Below are 22,864 nucleotides of genomic sequence, written 5' to 3' on the forward strand. Positions count from 1 at the left end.
CAGCAACACTCTTACAAATGTTATATTGGTGTTTAAAGCCAATGTAAAACTTGTAAGCTCTATGATAAAGTAAGCATTCTACCAGTTTTGTAATCAGATATATGGCTCCAAGAATCCTCATTAGCGTATATGGTTTAAATACTTCCAGAGCTATTTTTCTAGAATCAGACATGGAAAATCCTACAGCTTTAGTTAATCCTATGTTGCTAAACATGGTTATTTCCAATCCTATTCTTCTGACAAGGATGGGAAGATTACTGATAAGTATGGAAAAAGGTGCATGTTTCTCCAACGTTTGATTTTCAGAATTTTAAATTGTCAAGCTTATATGTTAAAGTTTATTCAGACTAATTGGAAAGTATGAGGAATGTTTGTCTGCAGTTTCTCCTTGTGAGGAAAAATCTCCTTTAAGTAATTTAGTTTCTTACATTGTACAAGTTACCGCTCATTGTTTAAAGTGTGTGTATGACTCATTTGATGCCTCCTTCCAGGACTATGGCCTCTGGCACTGTTTTGAGCAGACTTGCCTGGTTGTGTTCACAGAACTTCTCAGATGATATGAAAAAATCATATTTTAAATTCTCCTTTGGACAGAGATTTAGTTTTCTGTTCCTCTGCTGTGACAGATATCAAAAAGTGTGCTAAAAGTGCTACGTTGATATAGGGAATTTTTAAGATTTTTCAACCTTCTTTTTCCAAATTTTCTAAGGGGGTCTTAACTCCTCATCCATATTTGGCAAAAAATAAACAGACTCAGCAAAATACCGGTGAACAGATTTGAGAAGAAATGGCAATTGGGTTCCAAAAATAATTCAGACCTCCCCTAAAAACCAAGGACAGTCCAACAAGTCAAAATATTTAAGGGAGCTTGTTCTCCCCTCCCATCTTAGCAGTCCTTTTTCCCATCCAGAAAGTCTGAATCCCCATTTTTCCCTTTTAACAACACAGTTTCAGACAAATGGGTTCTGAAGATCATTCATCGAGGTTATAGATGGCAGTGGGAGGAAATCCCTACTTTTCAGGGAGAAATACTTCACCAAACCAGACTCTTTAGGGAGTGACAGAACCAGTTCCTCCTTCTCAAACTGGGAAACATGTTTATTCAAGGATGTTTTTAATGCCAAATAAAGAAAATGTTTGAGGACCAGTTCTGGATATTTCTTTTCTAAAACCTGTTAGTGATAGGGCCCATATTCGAAATGATGTCACTTCAAAACTTGTTACCACTTCTTCCTCATTTATGTTTCCTGATAACACTAGATTTAAATGTCGCATATCATCATATCCTGACATGCTTCCAGATTTAGATGATTTGCTTATTTTTGTAGAATCTTTTTCAAAGCATCAGGAGTCTTTCACTAGGGTGAAGATCTCTTACTCGAGGTGAGATTCCAAGAGAACATTCAAAAGTAATTTTGGCTCCTTCTCACAGGATTGTTTTCCTAGGATATCAGCTAGTCACCTCAGCTCAAAGAGCTTGTCTTCCATAGAAAAAAAACAGATCATATAGCTAAATCTATTTCTAAGGTCCTCCACTCAAACTTAGGTCACTGAGAGGGAATACCCCTGGATTTTGGGTCTCATGGCATCTATAATCCTCATGCTACACCTAGCAAGACTCCATATGAAATAGATACAATGTTATCTGAAGTCTCCTTGGTCCCAGCACCAACTTCCTTTGTCTTTGTAAATCCCAGTGCTGGGGTTTGTCAGAAGAGAAATTTCTTGGTAGGGACAGCAGATATCCTTAAATCTGGGCCTCCCCATCTCCCTCCCTGTTCCAAAGCAGTCAGTAACTACAGATACCTTGGACTTTGCTTGGGGGCAGTTTCAACAGGGATAAAAGTACAAGATGCATGAGATACCACAGACAGATGCAAGCACATAAACATAATAGAGATAATTGCCCTGATCAAGGCACTCAACTCTCTGAATCATCTTTGTTCCTGGGGATCTCTTCAAGTTGTTACAGGCAATACCTCAGTCAAGTGGTACATCAACAACAAGGGAAACCAGGCTGTATCCCCTTTGGAGACTAGCCATGTAAGCTTAGGTTATAGCTTCACAGCACAAACTCACTCTGCAGGCATCCTACATTCTGTCAGAGTAAACCTGTGTGGGAAACAAGATGAGGAGGACAAAGGCAGACCCTCAAGAATGGAAACTGGATTAGTGGTCTTCTAAGATTTGATCTATCTGTGGAAATTATTTAAGTAAACTTATTTGCTTCCTCACTGAGTAATCAGCTGGCAAGATTCTGCTCCAGGACTGCATGCAAGAAGACCTGGAAGACAAATGCCTTTTCTTTCTTTTTTTTTTGACAGGAATGTTACTGTATGCTTTTCCAGCCTTTCCACTGATATTATGGTACTTCTGAAGATTCAGAAGGAATCCCCCAAGATCATTGTGGTGATTCTCCTCTGGCCCAGGCAACAGTGGTTCTCTTTTCTTTTGGAAATGGCCAGGGGCAATTACTGCAACCGTTCTCACAGAGTGGATCTACTCACACACAAGATCAGGGGTGTTTGATATAGTCTGACCCCAATCAACTTCAAATGACTGCCTGGATGATAGAATCTTAATTTCTTTTAGGCAATTGTTTACGGAGGGCATACAGCAGGTACTAATGGAGACATGAAAACCTGCTACTGGAAAATCATATATTAGCAAATGGAAGAGGTTTCTACTTGGTGTCAACAACATAACTAAACACCCATTCAGGGCTAGTTGTTCTCTGGTTTTACAATAGTTGTGTGATTGATCAAGTTTTATATAGTGGCCATTTTAGCATGTCTGCCCAATGGAGCCTCTTCTTTCAATGCATTCTCATGTAAAAAAATGTTTTTGAAAGGGGTTTTGCATAAGAGGTTTCCAAGATAATTGGTGGTCTGTCCTTGGGATCTTAATTTTGTGTTAGCAAGACTAACCTTTTCTTCATTTAAATCAGCTAACCTGATTGTCTTGAGTTTCTTAACATGCAAAATCGGTTTAGTGATTTCTCTGACCTCTGCAAGAAGTGTATCTAAGTCACAAGCTCTTATACTGAGTCAGCCCTATCTCATTTTCTACACAGACAGAGTTTCTTCAAGAGATAATCTTTCTTTTATGTCTAAAGTAATATCCAAGATTATTTTAAGCCAAAATATTCATCTCCTTGTTTTGTATCCTAAACCTAAAAATGAGGGGGAAAGGACAATCCATACCTTGGATTTCCACAGACAACTCTGGTACTGTCTTGACAGAACTAAATCTTTCAGATCTTTGACTCAATTCTCCATTTCTTATGAAGGTAAGAAGAAGGGAAAACCTGTGTAAGAATAGACTATTTCCAAATGGTTGTTTAATGCTATTACCTTTTGTTATAATAAACAACACAAAACTACTCCAGGGACGGTCAATACCCACTCTACTATGGCATTGGCTTCATGTATGGCTTTTTGGAAAGGGTTTGTTTCTAGAAGTATTCTGGAAGCAGTATCTTGGTCATATGTACATTCATTTACAAGGCATTACAAGCTTGATTCCTTCTCAAAGCCAGATCAGCCTTTGAAAAGACCATTTTTCATGGACTCCTGGACCCTTCTCCTTCTACCTCCTAAATGTAGTAAGCTCGGGTACTATACCCATATAGCTTAGGCTACTAAAGGAGTGGTCAATATGATGACTATAGTACAGTTGTGTAAGTAAGCTTACCATAAAAGTAGATGCTTGAATGGTCACTGCTGTAGTAGCTGCTCCCCCCTTGCTTTTTGGTGTATTATTTATGCCAGGTATAAATATTTATTTTTTGTTTTTCTTAGCATTGTTTTTTTAGGGCTCAGCCTCCTGTTTTCTGTTGGCATGAAAGCTCTGAAAAGCTTGGCACCCAACTTGTCTTTTTAGTCAGCTCACCTGGAGATGACTGATGGTTTGGGTGCATGGAAGGTGCCCTGAAGTTTTGGAAGCTTTTATATGCTTGGCAGGTTATAACCCATATAGCTAGGGGTACTGCAGCAGTGATCATTCAAACAGCTACTATTATGGTAAGTTTACTTAAACAACTTTACTTTCTTCTACAGAGGAAAAAAATAGATTATGACTGAAAGGATCATTGCAGTGTTTTAATTTGTACATCCGTTCGTAGTTCATAGGTTCGTTCATAGGGTCATACTAGGCTATCTGCCCTAGGGCATTTATAAGCCAAGCCAGAGTGTGTTTTGCTTTCGCCACCCATTTTAAACTAATTTTGTTATGCCCTTTTTCGAGGTTAGTATACTGTGCCTCTGTCTAACAGTGACACAGAAGTGATACCCGGGGTAAACCTATGATCTCCCATCCACTCATCAAGATTCCTCTTGAAGAGAGTCAATGAGGGACTCTGCCTAACCTGGACTGGGATTTTATTCCAGAGTGAAGGGAGCCTCTGGGTTATGAATCTGTCCCTCCAGCATGTCCTATTTATTTCAGTGCTGAGGTTCAAGTCTTTCGAGCGCGTAGCTCGATGGGATTTGGATTTTCTGAGGTGCAGCATGTCCATTAATTCCGGGTTGGACATGGCTTTATACGTCAGGCACAGATCGCCTCTGAGCAGGCGGTATGCCACTGAGTAGAGCTGGAGTTTCTTTAACCAGGCAGCATATGGCATCTGTTTGAGCCCTTTGATCCTCTTGGTGAGGTACGTTTGGGGTCTTTCCAGTTGCTGCAGGTGTCTGGTAAGGTACATCCCAAAAGGGGCATTGTACTCAATTATGGGCCTGATGAGGGATGAGTAAAGAAGCACGATGACCTCCGCTGATCTAGATGTGAATCCTTTCATGATTAGGTGGGCTATATAAAATGTTTTTCTAACCACTTTGGCCACGTGGTTGTCAAATGAGAGATTGTTATCAACTTGGGTCCCCAGGTCCCTAATTACTTCTTCTGAACTTAATGGATTACCACCTATGTGGTAATTTGTGGACACTTTGTTTTTGCCAAAGGGGATGACTATACACTTTTTGGCATTTAGCTTGAGGCCATGGCTCTGGCACAAGTTGTCTGTTTCTATGAGGCCCTTTTGGAGGATGCTTGTGTTGGCTGGAGAGTTGATTATGGCACCCAGTTTACAGTCATCTGCGAACTTGGTCAGCCACAGTCCTTCCGTGTTGGCCTGTACCTCCGAGAAATATATACTGAACAAGAGAGGTCCCAGGACTGAGCCTTGTGGGACGCCACTTGTAACTGGTTTGGAATCTGACATGGCTCCAACAATTCTAACCATGTGGGTTCTGTCCTTGAGCCAGTTTGCAACCCATCTAGTGACATAGGGGTTTATATTTAAGCTGGTGAGCTTATCTATAATGCACGAGTGGGGTATTGTATCGAAGGCTTTTGTGAGGTCCAGGTCCACCTGTGGCATGTACTGCATGTCTCAGAGTTGGTTCCCAAACTGAGTGCCACGGTGCCCTGGGGAGCCGCGGCTTCCTTACAGGGGAGACGCGAAGCTTAGCAGCTGATTGCAGGTAAGTGAATGCCTGTATGAGTGTGTGCGTGTCTGTCTGCATGTGTGAGTGAATGCATGCATGAAAGCAAATGAGTCTGTGTGTGTGAGAGACATTGGGAGAGTGAGAGCGATGTGTGAGTGAATGCAGGAATGAATGAAAAAGTGGCTGTGTGTATGAGATCAGAAGAGTGAGAGCGATGTGTGAGTGAATGCAGGAATGAATAAAGAAGTGGCTGTGTGTGTGTGTGTGTGTGTGTGTGTGTGTGTGTGTGTGTGTGTGTGTGTGAGATCGGGAGAGTGAGAGTGATGTGTGAGTGAATGCAGGAATGAATGAAGAAGAGGGTGTGTGTGGGTGTGAGAATGGGAGAGTGAGTGCAGGTATGAATGAGGAAGTGGCTGTCTGTGTGTCTGTGAGATCGGGAGAGTGAGAGCAATGTGTGAATGAATGCATGTATGAATGAGGAAGTGACTGTGTGTGTGTATGTGTGAGATCGGGAGAGTGAGAGCAAAGTGTGAATGAATGCAAGTATGAATGAGGAAGTGACTGTGTGTGTGTATGTGTGAGATCGGAAGATTGAGAGGGATGTATGAATGAATGTGTAAGTGGGTGTGTGGCATGTGGCTGTGACAGACAGCAAGACCGATGTGTGAATGAATGCAGCTATGAATGAGGAAGTGACTGTGTGTGTGTTTGATCGGGAGAGAGTTAGAGTGATGTGTGAGTCGTCATTCCAAAATGGTGGACAGCCTGTAAGCACAATGACAGTGCAGCTCCTGCATTCCTGTACTATAATCTGACTTCAAACCAGCGCATTGCTTAGGAAAAGTATACCAAACATCAATGGATTAAAGCAGAAATACGAGTACTTACTTGTTTCATCTTTATTTTTCAAAGATTCTCTCATTCTGAAGGAAAAATAATTACTTGTTGGAAACAGAGCCCTAAACCGCATGGTGTGGATTCTTCAAGACTAACAGGCATAATAAGAGGAAAGTAACAAGAAAAACAACTTTCATAACAAGACTCATTTAAAATTCTGCACAACTACTAGGAATCTAACTATACAAGATTAATGGAGAATCAGCCAGATCGGATGGAAACTGTAATCACAAAAACCAAACTGTCTGCAATTACTACTCCTGAGAAAGAAACCACTTCTAAAAGGCAAAAAATTAACAAGCAACAACAAGAAGCTGATAAAATGTTTCAAAGATTAAAACAGGAACAACCTTTAACACTGGAGAATCTGAAAACTGCTTTACAACCTTTACAAACAGAAGTGCAGGGTTTCTCTCATAAGCTAACTACATTTGGCTCTACTCTGGACCAAATTGTGCTTAGGCTTGAACAAAATGAAGCTAAAATTATGGACAATGAGCTAAAAATAAATGAACTGCAACAAAAAGCACAGACCAATGACACCATAATTAAAGAATTAGAGCAAGAAATGTCAGAATTGGAAGCTAGACGCCGGAGAAATAATTTTATCATAAGAGGTATTCCAGAGAGCTTTGATAATTCACAACTTATTCCAATAATAAAAGAAATACTAAGCTCTCTTCTGGCTAATAAAAATCTCCTGGATGAGATAGTGATCGAAAGAGCTCACAGAGCTATAAAGCATACACAAACAAGTGATTTTCCTAGACAAAACTATATCAGACTGCTTAATTCAGCACATGTTCAACAGGTATATACTGTCAGCTTATAAGATTAAAAAGAATGTTATATGGAAAGCACATAAAATTATGATTACTCAAGATCTTCCTTTACAAATTAAACAAAATTGACAGAAACTCAGCAAATACTGCAATTACCTCATTGAAAATAAGATTTGTTTCCAAATGAGATATCCTGCAACTTTAACATTTTATTACAAAGAAGAAAAAAATATCCTTGGAAACACCTGACCAGGCAAAATCCACCTTTCTGCGTCTCTTCAAAGTAAATCCTGCCTGAGATAACTCTTTTCATATCTTTTGATCCAAAAACAACATTTGGAAGGCTAAACAAGTGCTACAGCTCCAAAGAACTACAGGACAGAACAGAAGAATATATCACTCTTATGGGAAATTTTAAACAAATGGATGTGAAATGTGTTCAAAATAACTCTGCTTACTTGTCTGTAAAGAAAACTTCTTTGCTACACTGTAATACTTAAGGTACTGTCTTTTACTAACTGCCTTTACATTTAAAAGTTACAAAGCTACCTAACACTGTCTGCATAGAGAAATGACTTTAAAGTGCATTTGCAGCTTACAAAAAAGAAGTGTTGAATTACATTTAAAAAATGGGATATAACCTTTGATATAATAGTTTAAGTAGTGTAAATATTAGACATAAGTAGTTTCAGTTAAAATGTATACTCATTATTCTACTGGCATAATCATTGAGTTGCTTTTAAGTATGTCTATGAGCAAGGTACAAAAATATTTCTCTCTCTCTCTCTTTTTTTTCTTCCTCTCTGTTTGTTCAGTTGATGGCACTGGTTAATTATTAACATATGAGTTCACAATTATGTGTTTATATGGCTTTTGACAGTGCAGTGTTAAATGAAAATTCCAATAAGAACCACAGTTAGTTGCTGTTAGCAAGAATAAGGCAAATGTTGAATTTTAAAGTGTTGCCTTCTTTAAATGTTTAAAATGCATAATCATTATTCTGCTGACATAACCATTGAGTTACTTTTAAATGTGTCTATTAGCAAGGTATAAAAACATTTTTTTCTTTTCTCTCTGTTTGTTCAAGTAGATGGCACTGGTTAATTACTAATATATGAGTACACAATGATGGATCTATATGGCTTTTGCCAGTGCAATATTAAATGAAGTTCCAATACATTTTAAAGAACCACCGTTAGTTGCTGTTAGTAAGAATAAGGCAAATGTTGTTGAATTTTAAAGTGCTGCCTTCTTTAAATGTTTAAAATGTATAATCATTATTCTTCTAGCATAACCATTGAGTTACCTTTAAAGGTGTCTATGAGCAAGGTACAAAAACATTTTTTCCCCCTGTTTGTCCAGTAGATGGCATTGGTTAATTAATAATATGAGTTCACAATGATTGCTTGTATGGTTTCCAATACATTTTAAAGAACCACAGTTAGTTGTGTTAGCAAGAATAATGCAAATGTTGTTAAATTTTTAAAATGATGTCTTCTTTAAATATACATATATTGTACTTGGTTTTTGAAAATATTGTTTTGTTACCTCTTTAATAACTCTTGAAATGTTAAGAATTATAATATGTTGCTGTTACTACAAAACTTTTTATAAAAGGTACTTTTCCTTTTCTCTCTATATAATATCTAAGGGTACAATTAATATAATATTTTAAGAAGTCTGAAAATGAATGTGCAGTATATAAATAATAAAAGGAGCAGGATGGACATAGTCTGTTAGCTGATGACTGTTCGCATTTGGAACAGTATGGGTATTATTGAAATCCCTCTGATATATATCTACTCCTTGTTAAAAATAATAGTTTCTTTTAGTTTCTTAACAAATGCACATTTACAAATACAGAGGGATGGGTGGTTAGGCACCTATTTAGAGTTTAGGAGTATAGAAGTCACAACATTTATTCTTAAGATAAATACACTAACAGAAAAAGTTTATAACTGTATTTTTGTGTATCAACTAATGAGAAACTTCAACAATATTAATAAAAAATGATAACCACAGACTCTTGGAATGTTAAAGAGATGGTAGATAAAAAGAAAAGAAATTTAATCATGCACCTCACATACCAAACTAAGGCTGATATAACTTTCTTGCAAGAAACTCACTTAGATGACCAACTTTGGGTTAGGGAAAGGGATAGAAAATGGGTTAAAACAATAGTTGCTGCAAATTATAGTTCTTTGTCCAGGGGAGTGGCCATTATAGTAAATAAATCCTTCCAAGGAGAGATTACTTCCTATGAAGCTGACTCAAAGTGAAGATGGGTATTATTTACTACTGAATATCATACTTTAAACAAACCATTACTCTTTCTTAATATATATAGCCCCTGCTCAAATCAACAGCTCTTCATTTATGAAATCTTTAATATATTAGCCAAATACCCAAATCATCGGTTTATTGTAGGTGGGGACTGGAATGCTTTACTCAATCTAGATAAGGATAGATCGCATAATAAAAAACAGACAGTCACAATCTACCACTACAGCACTTGAAGAATTACAAAATACATTTGAACTAGTTGACCCTTATGTTAAATTTCAATATGATAAAACAATATCAAGATTCACTTTCTTTTCAGCCACTCATAAAACTTGGTCCAGGATAGATGCTTTTCTAATTTCCCTTTCTTTCCTTTCTAACAAATTAAATTATACTGTATCACCTAGAACTCTTTCAGATCATTCCAAAGTTAGACTTTTAATAAACTTTCAAGCTCATAAACAAAATATTTCCTATTTCAATACCTGGACGTTAAATCCTAAAATTATACAAAATCAAGAAACTACACAAGAAATTCAGAATGTCCTAGCCCAACTTCAAAATGATTTTATATCCAATCAAATTCCATATGACATACAATGGGCAGCTACCAAGGCGGTCATCAGGGGTATTATTATTCAAAAATCTGCATGGCTCAAAAAAAAGTATAACAATCTTAAGCATGAACTAGAGTGTCAAATAAACATTGCTGAACTAGAACTTCAGGAAAAATATTCTAAAGACCTTGAGGAAAAAATAATTGATTGGCAAAAACAATTACACAAACACTATTTAGAAAATATCTCCTTCTTAGAATTAAGGTGAATATATCAATATTCAGAATGGGCTCAAACACCATCAAAATTCCTAGCAAGACTAATTAATATAAAAAGTGGACCTCCTAGGATCAAAGAAATAAAATATGAAGGACAGGTGAAATATAAAGATCAAGATATAGTGGACGCTTTTGAAGATATTTATAAGAAATTATACAATATACCCTTATCATCATCTACAGACAGATTTGAGGATTTTATACATAATATAAACTTTCCACAAATTACAGAAGATCAAAGGAAACTCTTAAAATCACTGTTACATTTTAAAGAGATAAAAACTGCAATAAACAAACTAAAATTAGGTAAATCCCCTGGACCTGATGGATACACATTGGATTTTTATAAGCTATTCATGGAACCTATCTCCAAAGTGTTATTAAAAGTTTTCAACTATATAATACAATATGGTATAACAGACAAATACTTAAATAACTCCAAGACAGCGTTGATTCCTAAACCGCATTCTAACCCAACAGATCCAGCAAATTATAGACCAATAGCCCTCATAAACACTGATCTTAAGATATTAGCCCATGTTATAGCAAATAGACTTAAGAATATACTCCCCTCTATTACTTCCCAACAACAAATGGGCTTTATGACAAACAGGCAAACAAGTGACAACACCCTCCTTTCATATACCATTGTAAGACTACTTAATAGGGATAAATGCCCCAGATATGCCCTTACAGTAGATGCAACTAAAGCTTTTGATAGAGTAAACTTACACTTTCTCTTTAATATAATGCCTTTATATGGTTTTGCTCAAGAATTCATTAAAATGATCCAGGTTCTCTATCAGAAAGCTTCTACCACTATACAGGTAAATAAACTTATAACTAACCCTATACTCTTATCCAATGGTACAAGACAAGGATGTCCTCTTTCGCCATACTTATTTAATCTTTATCTAGAACCCCTCCTTCTGTTTATTTCACAAAAAACTTTCATCATATTCCCTGAATCCTCAATACAAATCTTATGTACTTGGCCTTTGCTGATGACTTAAATATATACTTCCAACTCCCCACTACTGACCTCCCAAAAATACTTAAAGTTATTGATGAGTTCTCGGTAGTTTCAAATTATAATTTAAATTTAAACAAGTCATACATATTTCCCCTCAATCCTATAGGGCATAGAGAATTATACTTTCCTATGAGTGAGATCAAAATAAATTACGAGATAAAATATCTAGGAATAATATTTACTTCAGACTTCAAAGATATTATAAACATTAACCTACTAACTACATGGACTAGTATTCAAAACGATATGAATAGATGGAAGAACATTAATATGTCTCTACTGTCAAAAGTTAGTGTTGTCAATATGAATTTTCTACCAAGAATTCTCTTTCAATTAAATGCTACCTTTTCAAATATTCCCCAAAACTTCTTCCTTGCCATGGAAAAAGCTATATCAAGATTATTATGGTATCCCAAATCTACCAGAATTAAATATGCAAAACTTGTACTCAGCAAAGATAAGGGGGTTGGGGTTACCTGATTTTAAGCTTTACTATAGTATAATTACTGTATACAGACTAATACAAATAATAAACTATAACTCATATATAAATACTTGGACACCCCAGTGGACCAAAATCTGGTATGAACAGTTGAAACCCTTTGGCTATAATATCAAATCCTTATCATTCTTGAATTTAAACCTGGCTAGCATATACACAAAGAATTTACACCCACTAATTAAAAACATGATTCTTACAACACAGAAACTATTTAAATCATTGCAATTAGCTGACGCTTTTGCCCTTATACAACAGTTACACCTAAATCCTAATTTACTAATAAATAATAAACCAGTAAATCTAACAAACTACCCCCTGATAAAAGATTACACAATACGGGATATATACCAATGGAAAGACTCTAACACGGGGCAAATGAGACTTGAACTCAAACTTCCTATGAAATATAGTATTATCCTTAACCAACTTCATCATCTTATAAATGCTAAATTCTCACAAATACACACTGACTTACAGAACATAGATTTAGTTAAATTAATACTTGAAAATCTTGTGATTAAAGGGAAAACAATTTCTAGGACTTATAAAATTGTAATGAGTGCAAAACATCAGAATTCTTTATTATTTTCAAACTATTGGCAAATGAAAAATCAATCACTGACTGAAGAAAATAAGAAACTAGCCATTGAAAATACAGTCAAATTCATTCCTTTCAAGAAGCTGTTATATACACAAATTATGGTAAATAACAATCTATATTATACCTTATCTAAATTAAATAAATTCAACCCTAACTTTTCGCCTATATGTCCCCATTGTCCGGATCAAGCAGCTGATATTTTACATGTCATGTGGAACTGTACTAAGATACACAACTTATGGTGTTCCTTGAGAGTAAGATTAGAGAAGATGGGATATGAAAACTCAACTCTTACTTGGGAGACAGCTATATTGTACATTAATATCAATCAACTCCCCAAAATATTAAAACATGTCTTTATTACTATGTGTGCCCTTATTAAATTCTTTATTACAAAGAATTGGAATGTCATGTCACCAATTATATGGGAAAATTTTAGCAATCTTGCTATGAAATATATCTCATCTCACAAATTAATTTATTCAAAAACAAAAAACAAACGCTATTACCAAAAATATTGGGGTTACTTGCTAGATATAATTCTTGACAAATAAAATTTGCCTACAAATTGTAATGAAAAGCTAACCTTTAAATAAGAAATGAATGTAGTATAACCAGTCTTTCTTGCATCTTCTCCCTTTTCTTAGTATATGTGTAACTAGATATTTTCCTTAAACATACAAATAAATGGTCAAATTTCTATTTTTACTTTATATATATAGACTATCCCCGTTCTAACTATCCCTTATGAGACCAAATGAACATAAGAATTCTCATACTTTACCTGACGATGTAGTGACTTCTTGTGTATATATTGTATATATATATATATATATATATATATATATATATATATATATATATATATATATATATATATATATATATCTATATACATATATATTACATATATATGTGTGTGTGTATAATTTTCTCGGAATGAGATTGTTGTCTGTTTTCTTTAGAAAGGTATTTGTATTGTTTATTTGTGTTTTTGAGTTACCGTAGTGTTGTTGTTATTTGAAAAAAGAAAATTGAAATAAAGAGATTTTGGAAAAAAAAAAGAGTGATGTGTGAGTGAATGCAGGTATGAATCAGGAAGTGACTGTGTGTGTGCTTGATCGGGATAGAGAGAAAGCGATGTATGAGTGAATGCAGGTATGAATGAGGAAGTGACTGTGTGTGTGTGTGTGTGTGTGTGTGTGTGTGTGTGTGTGTGTGTGTGTGTGTGTGTGTGTGTGTGTGTGTGTGTGTGTGTGTGTGTGTGTGTGTGTGTGTGATTGAATGTCCAGATTTTTGCTTCATATTTTTGGTGTGTTCCTCCTAAAATCTGTACTTTTCTGGCAAATAGTTGAGGATTGAAGTAATTAAATAATGACAAACATTTGAGTTTAAGACTCCACATCCTTCAGAGAATTCATGCTAATGCAAACCTATTATTCTATCAATTTTCAAAGTTTATAAGAGCAATATTTGAAATCTGTCACTATTTGCCCACCCATCATTTTAGGCCTGACATTGGTCTCAGTGTCCTGGTCTCACACATACACACACACACACACACACACACACACACACACACACACACACACACAATTCTTCATTCATTCCTGCTCTCACTCTCCCGATTTCACACACACACACACACACACACACACACACACACACACACACACACACACACACACACACACGCACACACACACACACACACACACACACACACACACACGCGCACACACACACACACACACACACACACACACACACACACACACACACACACACACACACACACACAGCCACTTCTTCATTCATTCCTGCATTCACTCACACATCGCTCTCACTCTCCCAATCTCACATATGCCACTTCTTCATTCATTCCTGCATTCACTCACACTCACTGCAAACTAAGCTTAACTGCAAAATAAACCGCAAAACTGTTCACAGTTTATTGTGCAGCTAAGCTTATTAGTTCATGGCACCCCCTTTGAGGAAGGCATGGCTCTCCAGGGTGCCACAGGGCACACTTTGGAAACCCCTGAAGTATGCACTTTATGCGTGTCACGGGGGGGGGGGGCCTTGGGAAAACCTGGATTCAGCAAGGGAGCCGATAATCAAAAAAGTTTGGGAACCACTGGGTTATGCAATTAAAAATACAGACAATGTTAACAGGTGGAAACAAGTTTAATTTTTAAGGAAAACTGACATAAATTCTAATACTCTATGATTTTCTTTAGTAAATTGATGTCAGACTTGCTCTTGCAGTTCACTAATCTTAGAAGCTTTTTACTCAATATGTAAATCAGAGTAAAGCTATCATGTCTTGTAAGGGATACATTTTAAAAGTATTTGCAAGATAAACAAGATTCAGACTGGGACATTTCTTAGCCTTTTCTATAACAAAGGTAAAGTATATTTTTAGTAGGTGATCTTTTCTAACAGTTAAATTTAAAGTGGATATGTAGCATGGTTGCATGCTGAGTCCTGAGTAAACATCCATTCCTTGACTCTCCAGTGTTATTTTTCATTTTGGTGCAGGCTTTAATGCAGGCATGCACAGACAGATATATTAAATTCAGCCACAGTCACATAGGAGTGTAGCAAACTCTCCAGTTTCCATTTTCCACTCAAATAGAAGCTTGTCATTTGGACAACAGGGTTCTTTTTATAAATTTTCAGGAAATTGTTTAGCATTTTCATGGAAAATAAGACCTATTGCTACATTTTGAGAGCTACTCAATTCTAATTTATTTATATTATCTGAGGTATGTCTCTCTTTAAGCATTGAACTAACATTTGTCTAGTCTCACTTTCACAGTAAATTGTTGGTAGAACGAAAGGTATACTTGATGAGATCAACACCTTATTATAAGATCTCTTCTATAATTTGCAGCATTCTGTATGCCTCAGTATAGGAAATATACAGTCTAAATGACTGCAGTCAAACAACTGTGTTTCATTGAGGGTGGTATATACAGCCAACCTACATAATATACAAATAGGGCTGCCATGTTTTCCAGTGCCAAAAGTGGGGCAATGTTTTTATAGTAAAATGATATTTTACAGGAAAAAACATATCCACAATCATGCGTGGAGGATTTGAATTGACATTTTGTCAGAATAAAAACTCACTCTTGTAGAATTCCTGCTTTTGCTACTTCACATAATATTAGGGCATCTCAGGTACAAAATAACCTTTTTATTTAACGGTTAGAGGAAATGTAAAAAACAATTTTTGTCTGAAAAATCTCACAATATTTGCCATTTCTCATTTTTTTTTTTTTTACAGGTCCAAATAGAAATTGTCCCATTAAAAGAGGGACAGATGGTAATCCTATAAACAAAGCCACACAGGTAGATTAGTATACTGGCAAGAAATTCCTATAAGGTAATCAGGGATCGGGCCTATGCTAATAAGGCCAATTAGTAGTCTGGTGTACTGCATTGGAGGGTACATTGCCTAGTATAGCAATTCCTAGATGTCTGAGCTTGACAACTGCCATGAAGAGTATTGCACAGTGAGCATTAAGTGTTTTCCAGCAATTTTGCTTCATGCATGCAAGCACACACAGACACACACACACACACACACACACACACACACACACACACACACACACACACACACACACACACACACAAACACACACACACCTGCATGCATATACACATTTGTGAATTTTAATAGGAAAGAATTTGTGCAGTTTCATCCTCTCTAGAATGTCGACACAATTAAGTAGCTTAGTGTCAGTGTGTGGGAAGCTATGGGAGTATATTCCCGTGTGTGTGTGTATGTGTGTGTGTGTGTGCATGTTAGGCACTGTGTGACTAGGTTCTGTGGATGTATGTATACCAATATCTATTGCTAGTGTAGGGTTGCGTTTGTGTCTGAATGAGGTGGAAGACTTCTGACCAGCATGACCTGTGGTTGGCATGCATGGTACTGGATGTATGTATGGATGTGTGCATGTTAAGTGCCTTCTGCTCCACTGTGTGTGTGTGTGTGTGTGTGTGTGTGTGTGTGTGTGTGTGTGTGTGTGTGTGTGTGTGTGTGTGTGTGTGTGTGTGTGTGTGTGTGTGTGTGTGAACCTGTGTGTATTCTGGTAAGTGCCTGTGCTACCTATTTACACAGGCTGGTAAAGATGCCTAGCTGAGGGATTCAAATTGTCTTTAAAGTAGCTGGACCACAACATAAAATCCGCATGACAGTGAATCCATTAATAGTGGAGCAGTGCAACGTGGCTCACTTGTGCAGTACAAATTGCACTGCTATGCTTTTAACTATGAATACCACCCCATTCTGCACCTAAAATTCATATCCTTCTGGCATTCACAAATGCTGCTAGCCGATTTAAACTTTTTTCTACTTCACACAAGTTTAAGTCTTTAAAGATGGTGGACTTTCATATGCATGCCATTTTAAATTCTGCTGCATCACAACTTTCACAGCTTTTCATATGAGGAAAAGGTGTACTGTTCTGTTCTTCCAAACAGTGAAGCTTCCTATTTTTTCAATGAAAGGAAAAAGCTAAGCTTTTCTGCAGTCTGTCTAATAATATATTGTATTCTATATGACAATAATTAGTTTTTGTTTCAAATGTCTCCTCTAAGTAAAGAACACTTCCACTTAAGACTTTATGTCTCATTTTCATTGAAGTGAATACTTCTCTTTTAACTTAAAAGCTAATATTTTTTTAGTCTTCATCATCTGACTTTCTTCCCAAGAATCAGCATATAGATCTTCTGGTGACTTGAGCTTGTTTGGAACTTTGCTCTCTAATCTATAATATATGAATTTGCGATATAATAGTAGAATTCCTGGCTTCAGTAATCACAGATTAAATGCAACTAGAAAACAAATTGTCGTAACTCAACCTAAAATTAGAATATCTGCCACAATGCTTCTTCCATCATATCTGTCACATCCCAACCTCAGATTCCAACAAAATATTCTACATTACCTTGACACAAAGTGTTTGGCTTCCTCCATGCAAATGATGCAAAGCTTATTTCTCAAATGGTTATCAATTTTTTCAGCGTTTTTCATGTGCTGTCCTATCATCTAAAACATTAAAAGGTACACCATTAGAACACAAGAATAATCTTACTTATCGAAGAAGCACAAAGAATGTCTCTGCTTAGAGAACAAATCATACTATTCTCTCAAATATATCCCACAAGCAGATGTTTACTCGGAACTCTGATAAATATAATTAAATGTATGTGGTATCTCTCTAATAATTTTGGAAATGTGATGCTTATTAATTAAAAACAAACATATCTGTTTCTTTACAATTGTTGGCATAGTAGTACACAACTTGATAAATAAATAACCAACACTACTGTATGGCTATATAACATTTTGATTTTTTATTCTGACATACTTTTCACAACAGCCATATTATAACATTTACCAAAATTATGCAATAGAATTTATGTGGTTCAGTTTAATTCCAATTTATATTTTAATGGATTTCACAAAAATACCAGAGTATCTTGCAACTGATTAAATCATTTAAGTGTGCCCTTCCTGGATAATATGATCTTACAAGTCTGAGACAGAAACAAAATTACAGCACATTAAGACAAAATGCATAGTCAACCATGTTTTCCTGTAAGAAGAGAGTATAACTGTAGAATATGCCAGTAAAAAATAACTACTCACTTAAATAATAACAGTTCTTTTTTTGGGGGGGTAGGGGTGGCAGATAAGTGGAAAGCAATGTTCCACAATAACACACTGACATTTTTAACAAAACATACTTTTGCTTATATACTAGCAATACCCATAAACTGTGCAAACAAGTTTGGCCATATAAAAAAACAAGCTAGATACAGAATAAAGAAACTATAAAATTTACAAAACATTTTGAATGGCAAAGTTGTTAATATATAGCTAGTTAAATGCATGCACACTTCTGTTTGCTAAAATACATGTAGAAATATATAGCTAGTTAAACGCATGTACACTTCTGTTTGCTAGAATATATGTAAGAAAAAATAATCAGTGAAACTGCTCTTAGCTGAGAAGCAGAAAGGCATCCAGCTGCATGTAATAAAAAACATTTTGGCATTTGGTACAACTTCAAGGAAATGCTGATAAGGATAACTCCTTAATTCCTGAGACCCAGGTGTAAAAAATGAACAACTTCCTCCCGGGTTGAAAACAGGAAGAGGAACAACTCCCTAGATTGTCACATAATTTACCTTGAAACAGAGCACAAAATATTTTAACAACAGACTTAATGACTTCAGAGGAATTCCAAAGGTATTAACAACAGACTGTTCTCATGGACAGGATTCGAATTGCACAAGAAAAAGTATATAAGGACAGTAAAACTGAATGGTGTTAGATCTGATTTCTTGTTAGATCTGTATACTGAAGAACATCATCCATGCTGCTTGAAAAGCATAATCTGAGACATTAAAAACTGTAAACTGTACAGTATTGTATGTATCGTCTGTTGCATAGACAAGTTATTTTAGTAGTAGGGTTACCACCTGTCCCACTTTGCGAGGGACAGTCCCTCTTTGGGCAGTTGTGTCCTGCTAAAAAAGTGTAAAACTGGGAAATGTCCTGAGATTTTAGGACAAAATTATTTCCTATATTTTATATAATAGTTGCATAAAACAGTTATTCTGTATCTGAAATACCTAAATGTTATAAGAAACAGAATAAGCAACTAAAATGCTACAAGAATAACCTTTTATTTAGGCAAAAATGTTAAGTTCTGTCCTTTGTACTGGCCGTGGGTATGTTTTGGCCTGCAAAATCTGATGTTTGTGCCAAAAATGTCCCACTATTTTAGTACTACTGCGCATAATATAATGCTGAAAAGGTTAATAGTCTGCAAAGTTTGGTGCAATAATCAGACTTTGTTTTAGCAGGCATCAAAGCAGCCACACAGACATCTGCATTTCATTTTTCAGAAATAGTGAAGTAGATCCCATTGAAAACTAAGTCATATAACAAATGCCTACTGACAAATCTAATAAAGAACCACCAAGCCATATAAAACACAACCCTTCCACACATACTAAGCAAAAACTGCACATTAATTCACATTAGAGATAAGATAAACACATATTGCAATGTAAATGCAACTGTCATATCAGTAAGGAATAATAGAGAAGGACAAGGTAAGAAAGAAGAAGGAAGCATATTTTCTAGTGCAGCTTTTTAATGATCCATCTTCTGTCCTTATGTCTGTCAACCATATAACCACCATCTAGCCATTACAACAGCCCTGAATATTTGTTACCAGTACCAGAGTGTGAGATAGCCATAATATGAACATTATCCAGGCATCCATGAGGGATTTTCCATTTTCTGGCCCTAATCCTTTCACCAGTGGCTGTGCACACACACACACGGGAATATACTCCCATAGCTTTCCCCACACTGACACTAAGCTACTTAATTGTGTCGACATTCTAGAGAGGATGAAACTGCACAAATTCTTTTCTATTAAAATTCACAAATGTGTATATGCATGCAGGTGTGTGTGTGTGTGTGTGTGTGTGTGTGTGTGTGTGTGTGTGTGTGTGTGTGTGTTTGTGTGTGCGTCTGTGTGTGCTTGCATGCATGAAGCAAAATTGCTGGAAAAAGGTGGGCAAATGGATTGGTTGACAGCCACACTGGACACCACTTTAGGCATGAAGGATGGGTTAGTCCTGAGGGAAACCCTGTCATGGAAGATGATGAATGGCTCCACTGCCATGAGTGCTTATAGCTCAGAGACCCTTCTGGCTGAAGTGATAGCCAGAAGTAAAGCTGTCTTCCAGGAGAGAAAGTTTAACTCTGCTGAAGATGCTGGTTTGAAGGGGGGCAGGGTGAGCTTTTCCAACACAAAGTTAAGGTCCAAAGCTGGGATAGGTGCTCTTCTGGGTGGCCTCAAGTTGCTAGCCCCTCTTAGGAATTGTTTGATCAGAGGTTGTGAGAAAAGGGGCTGCTCAGTGGGGAAATGAGCAGAAATAGCAGAGGCATGAATTTTAATAGAGGAAAAAGTGAGACCACTGTGCAGCAGGCCACCTAGGTAATCCAGGATGAGAGGGAGGGAGGGCTATGCTGTATCGGCTCCCTTAGGCTGAATACAGGTGCAGAACCTTTTCCATTTGTCAGCATAAGACTTTCTAGCACTAGGGCATCTGGCCTCATGCATAACATCTAGTACCGGTTTACTGAGGTTGGCAGATTGATCAGTGGTTAGGGAATAACCCAAGCTGCCAAACTGAGGGTCTGCAATTGGGGATACATGAATTCTCCTTTCCTCTGGGTCAGGAGGGTTGGGGTCTGAGTGAGATGCCATGGTGGCAGTGGGGACAGGCTGCACAGCAGTGGGTACCAGTGCTGGTGAGGCCAGTCTGGAGCAATAAGAATTAACCTTGGTTTTTCCTCCCTTATTTTGAGCAGTACCCTGGGAATGAGAGGTAGTGGAGGAAAGGCATAGACTGAAAGATTGACCCAGGGGAAGGACCGGGCTTCCACTTTCCAAGTCATGCCATGATTCTCCCTGGTGCAGAACTTGCTGAGCTGATGGTTGGTGTAGGAGGCAAAGAGGTCGACCTTTGGGGTGCCCCATTTCTGATTTATTATGGTAAAGGTTCTTTTGTCTAGCTGTCACTCATGTGGGTCCAAATGATTTCTGCTTAATTGATCCACCACAGAGTTTAGAGAACCTGGCAGGAATTGTGATAACAGGTGTAGTTAGATGGCAGAGGCTGTGTGCCAAAAGGTCATGGCTAGCCTGCATAGAGGGTAGGAGTGCATCCCTCCCTGCTTGTTGATATACCACATCACAGTGGTGTTGTCTGTTTTTGATCAGGAGAGCCCCTGGGGAGAGAAGAGGCCTGAAAGCTGTCAATGCATGCTGGACAGCTAACATCTCTTTTTGGCTGATGTGCAGATGGATATGCTGTGGGCTCCATTGGCCCTGTATGCACTTGCTGTCCAGGTGTGCACCCCAGGCATAGTCTGATGCATCTGTGGTGATGGTTTGGGTGGCAGGGGGTGGTGAGAAAGGTAGTCCCTTGTTGTGGGAGCATGCTGCTGCCAACCAAAGAAAATCTTTCCTGAGGCAAGGTATCATGGGTATAAGAGTTTCCAGGTCTTGAAAGTGGTGACACAAAAGGCTTTTTAGGTAACACTGAAGTTCCAAAATCTCCTTTTAGTGATAAAATATTTTAAAATATATCTAAAAGTAAAATACTTTCTACTGTGTTAAGCGCTTTCATCTACTTTATGTAGACTTCATCAGAACAAAGCATTATAACCCCCACAGGTTTAAATATGCCTGGCATATGGAATGAGTAGAATGCAAGATGCCATGAACCCCAGAGCCTGGAGAATTTTTCTTGCAGATAACTGGGGTCTGGTGGCTAGCGGAGAGAAGTAGGCTGTCAGGTAAGTTTGCTTTTCTGGTGTAGGGAATGCCATCTGGGATGCTGTGTCCAGGCTTGATCCCAAGGAAATAATCCTTTGGGTGGGTACTAGTTTGGATTTCTTTTCATTGATAGTGTACCCTAGGGAGGTTAGTACGGACTTTACAAAGGCCAGGTGCTTGAGCAGCTTTTCCTGACTGTCTGCCTGAATTAGGCAGTCGTCTAAATATGGGTAAATTTGGATATTCCTTTGTCTGCAAAAAGCAATGACTGGAGCCAGACATTTTGTGAAAACTCTGGGAGAAGAAGATAAGCCAAAGGGAAGTGCAGAGAACTGAAAGTACAGAGATCCTGCCCTGAAATGTACGTATTTCCTGCATGATTCCCTGACAGGAATGTGGAGGTAGGCCTCTTTTAGGTCTAGGGTGGCTAGCCAAGCATCCCTGGAGAGCATAGGTAGCAGTTGCTGGATGGTGAGCATTTTGAATTTTGGTATCACCAGAAGGTGTTTAGAATGGATAGATCAAGGATGGGGTGCCAGGTGCCCTCTTTTCTGGGTACCAGAAAAAGTCTGGAGTAGAAACCTTGGCCTTTCTGTTCTGCAGGAACGTGCTCTACTGCCCTCATAGAGAGCAGGGAAAGGACTTGCTTTTGTGGCTCTGCCCACTGGTTTGGAGGTAGAGCTGGGAACCCTTTTGGAGTTGGAAGAGTGTGGAAAGAAAATTTGTATCCCTGGGACACTATGTTGAGGACCCAGCAGTCACTGGTAATGGTGGCCCAGGTGCTTGTGTGAAAGGAGAGTTTTCCTCCTAGGGGTAAGTGAAGATGGGCAGAGGGACGGGGTGGTGGAGGAGTCATTGTGAGTTCTTACCATGAGACGGTGGCTTAGAAGTCCCTAGTTTTGAAGTGGAGGAATTCCACTGTTTTGAACTCTGCATTCCCTGTGGCTGCTGTCTGGGGGGGGGGGTCTGCTTACATGGGGTCTGGGCTAAACTGACCTGGTGGGAGCAGGAAAGGACCAGTGCTTGGAGGGGCAATGCCTACTGAACCTGGGTGGCTGGACCTGTAAGAAATCCTTAACTGTCTGCATAGATTTAGCTTTT

The 22,864-nt window shown here is 37.6% G+C and overlaps 1 protein-coding gene across 4 annotated transcripts in view; it reads right to left on the reverse strand.

The window, feature by feature from the left end:
• LOC122796727 (exocyst complex component 3-like protein 4) overlaps window positions 1-22,864 on the reverse strand; it is a 2,022,901-nt gene that overhangs the window by 418,005 nt on the left and 1,582,032 nt on the right. For all 4 annotated transcript variants that reach the window (XM_044065430.1, XM_044065431.1, XM_044065429.1 and 1 more), the window contains one exon: window positions 17,342-17,442. In XM_044065430.1, the coding sequence (XP_043921365.1) occupies window positions 17,342-17,442 (101 nt within the window). The remainder of the gene's footprint in view (window positions 1-17,341; window positions 17,443-22,864) is intronic.

Source organism: Protopterus annectens, chromosome 3.part0, assembly GCF_019279795.1.
Source record: "Protopterus annectens isolate FY-2018-M chromosome 3.part0, PAN1.0, whole genome shotgun sequence".
NCBI lineage: Eukaryota > Metazoa > Chordata > Ceratodontiformes > Protopteridae > Protopterus > Protopterus annectens.